Genomic DNA, 2,790 nt, shown 5'->3' with positions numbered 1-2,790 from the left:
ATGGATTTGAAGGTGGCAGATATGATGTGGGAAATAAATGCTCTGTTCGGAATCACTGTTTCAAAGCAAACTTGTTATAGAGCTAGATCCGAGGCGCGCATGAAGCTTCTAGGAACTTTGGACGACCATTATCACATGCTTCCTGCATATATTGCCGAGTTAAAGAAGGTCAATAGGAATGGTACTTTTGAGCTGGTTCTTGATAGAGCCACTCCAGATTCTTTGGTTAGGTTTAAGAGGCTCTACTTATGTTTTGATTCAATAGCAAGAGGTTTTCTCGAAGGTTGTAGAAGAGTCATTGGCTTGGACGGATGGTTTTTGAAGACCGAACTTAAAGGCCAACTGTTGAGTGCTGTTGGCAAGGACGGGAATAATCAAATGTTCCCCATTGCCTGGGCGGTAGTCGAAGGGGAAAATCAAGCTTCATGGACTTGGTTTATTCAGCTACTGATGAATGATTTAGGAATGGTGGACGGAAATGGTTGGACTATTATTAGCGATCAGCAGAAGGTACTTAATTAACTCGCTCATAAATATTTATTTCTTTGAGCTCTTAATGCTTATTGTCGAACAATTGTAGTGCATTAATAGATTGGTACTATCTAACATTGTGCAGGGACTAGAAAATGCAGTGTCCTATTTATTACCCCATGTGGAGCATAGGAATTGTGCTAGGCATATTTATGCAAATTGGAAGAAGAAAGGACATTCCACAGAAATTTTGAAGAACTTATTTTGGAAAGCTGTGAAGTGCACAACTCATGAAGATTTCCAACGGATTATGAGAGAGATGAGCACATTGAACCCACAAGCTGCGCAAGACTTCCAAGATATAGGTATAAAGAAGTTTTGCAGGGCGTACATTAGTAAGGATACAAAGTGGGAGGTGATTGACAACAATATTTGCGAGTGCTTCAACAATTACATCATATAGGCTAGATCTAAGCCTATCATAGACTGTTGGAAGAAATTAGAGGTGCAGTCATGCAGAGGGTAGCTAAAAAAAGGGAGTTGTTTTCTGAAAGAACTGATCCATTATGCCCCCGGATAAGGGAGTTGGTCGAAGAGAACAAGAAGAAGTCTAGGACATGCACTCTTAGGCATGCAGGCAAGTATCAATTCGAGGTTACAGACTTGGGAAGCAGATTTGTGGTTGATCTACTTCGTAGAACATGTAGTTGCGGATATTGGGAAATAAGGGGCATTCCATGCCCCCATGCTATATCTTGCATTCATTGGATCAAGGAGGACCCCGTCATTTTTCACAGTGAGTGGTTGAAGAAATATGTCTACCAGCTAGCTTATAGTTACGGTATCTCGCCAATGAATGGAAAAAACTTATGGAGTGAAGCTGATGGGAGCTATGTATTCCCTCCTCTTGTGAGGAGACAACCTGGAAGGCCCAAGCTGAAGAGGAAAATTGACGTTAGTGAGAAAGAACCCATGGTACAAAGACTATCGAAGAAAGGCGGGCATATGAAGTGCTCCCTCTGCCACCAAGTTGGCCATAATTGGAAGACATGTACCCAACCAAGAATAGAAGCTGGAGGCCAAGTACAGTTGAATTTTATGTCCAACTTTGTTTATATGATTCTTTGAGTTTTTTCAACGTAAACTAATAAACTTGTTTGATCAATCATGCAGGGATCTCAGGGAGCTACATATCCGCCAATTATCAAAGACCATCGCCGTTGAAGTTGCAATGGAGCTACGAAACCTCCATGCGCTCAAGCTTATCATTCACTTGTACTGTCAGAACATTTGCAGAACAGGATTTAGTTGTCATTTAATGATACGAACTTTGTTGTCCAATTGCCTAGAATTTTCGTTCATGTTTGCCATTTCAGGCCCTCTAGCAGTCCATGGCTATGAGGAAATTATGATTAAATGCCCACAATTTCCATTCATGTTTCCCATCTTTAAGGACGCCAACACGCTTGGACGAAGGCATTTTGAATCGCCGTTGATTAATCCATGAATTTTGGCGCTTGTTCATCCTTTTTGTTCGTCATGGACCATGAATTTACAATAAACCAAAAGATTCTTACGAATTAAATCAGCCGGAGTCATGACTAATTATATTACGTATTTCCAATAAACCAAAATATTTTTTTCCAATAAAACAGATTTTATTATGTTCCTCGCTTCTTGAAAATAGAGGCACACAACAAAATATAATACGCACGTCTAGGAAAGATGATACATCCTCATTTACGAGATGTCGATAAAAATGATACATCATGTTTGCGAGATGTCGATAAAAATGATACGTCCTCATTGAACACACAGGTCACATCAAAGTGGGCGGGCAGGGTCGAGCCAAGCAGCTTATCCCATGTCATACTTCTGGGTCCAGCTTCGGGCCATGCTGTCGTACATGTTGCGGTCGGCCTTGTACATGTCGACCTCCGGCACCAGCGGGTCATCTGGGTTTGGGTCCGTCAGCAGCTAGCAGATCCACAGCAGCACCTGAGACACACCAAATTTGACCCACGGTCAACAAGATTATTGGAGATGGTCATTGGCGTGCTCCATTGTTCCTTGAGGATGTCCAAACATCCGCAAGTAAAAGACTGTCAATTTCGACGAATTAATGGGTAATCAAAAATAACACTCACACTACTACAACCACATCCAGCTGAGGAAGATCATCTCCCACGCCAAGTTTGTCCTGAATCTCATTTACCCACATTGAAAGAGCAGTCAAAGCGCCACCAACAGACAACCTAGTAAACAATAGCAACTCAGTTATGCTGACTGAAGTCCAATTTAGAGGGACAGAGAGACATG

At 41.8% G+C, this 2,790-nt stretch overlaps 1 protein-coding gene across 1 annotated transcript; it reads left to right on the top strand.

The window, feature by feature from the left end:
* On the top strand, window positions 1-1,872 carry LOC144709577 (uncharacterized). Its single transcript, XM_078583154.1, has 3 exons — window positions 1-434; window positions 1,645-1,746; window positions 1,848-1,872. Exons 1-3 carry the CDS (start codon window positions 1-3, stop codon window positions 1,870-1,872), a joined length of 561 nt encoding a protein of 186 aa, XP_078439280.1.
* The last annotated feature ends 918 nt before the right edge of the window (window positions 1,873-2,790 follow it).

The sequence above is a fragment of the Wolffia australiana genome, chromosome 11 (assembly GCF_029677425.1).
Source record: "Wolffia australiana isolate 7733 chromosome 11, ASM2967742v1".
Taxonomy (NCBI): domain Eukaryota; kingdom Viridiplantae; phylum Streptophyta; class Magnoliopsida; order Alismatales; family Araceae; genus Wolffia; species Wolffia australiana.
The sequence above is the reverse complement of the archived record's forward strand: the minus strand, read 5'-3'. Positions and strand labels throughout refer to the sequence as shown.

Excerpts from the sequence above, each read along its gene's own strand:
- LOC144709577 (XM_078583154.1), top strand. The coding sequence starts at position 1 with ATGGATTTGAAGGTGGCAGATATGATGTGGGAAATAAATGCTCTGTTC. Across the intron at positions 435-1,644 it reads AATCAAGCTTCATGGACTTG|GGATCTCAGGGAGCTACATA; the intron begins GTTTATTCAGCT and ends TCAATCATGCAG. Across the intron at positions 1,747-1,847 it reads CTCAAGCTTATCATTCACTT|GCCCTCTAGCAGTCCATGGC; the intron begins GTACTGTCAGAA and ends TTGCCATTTCAG.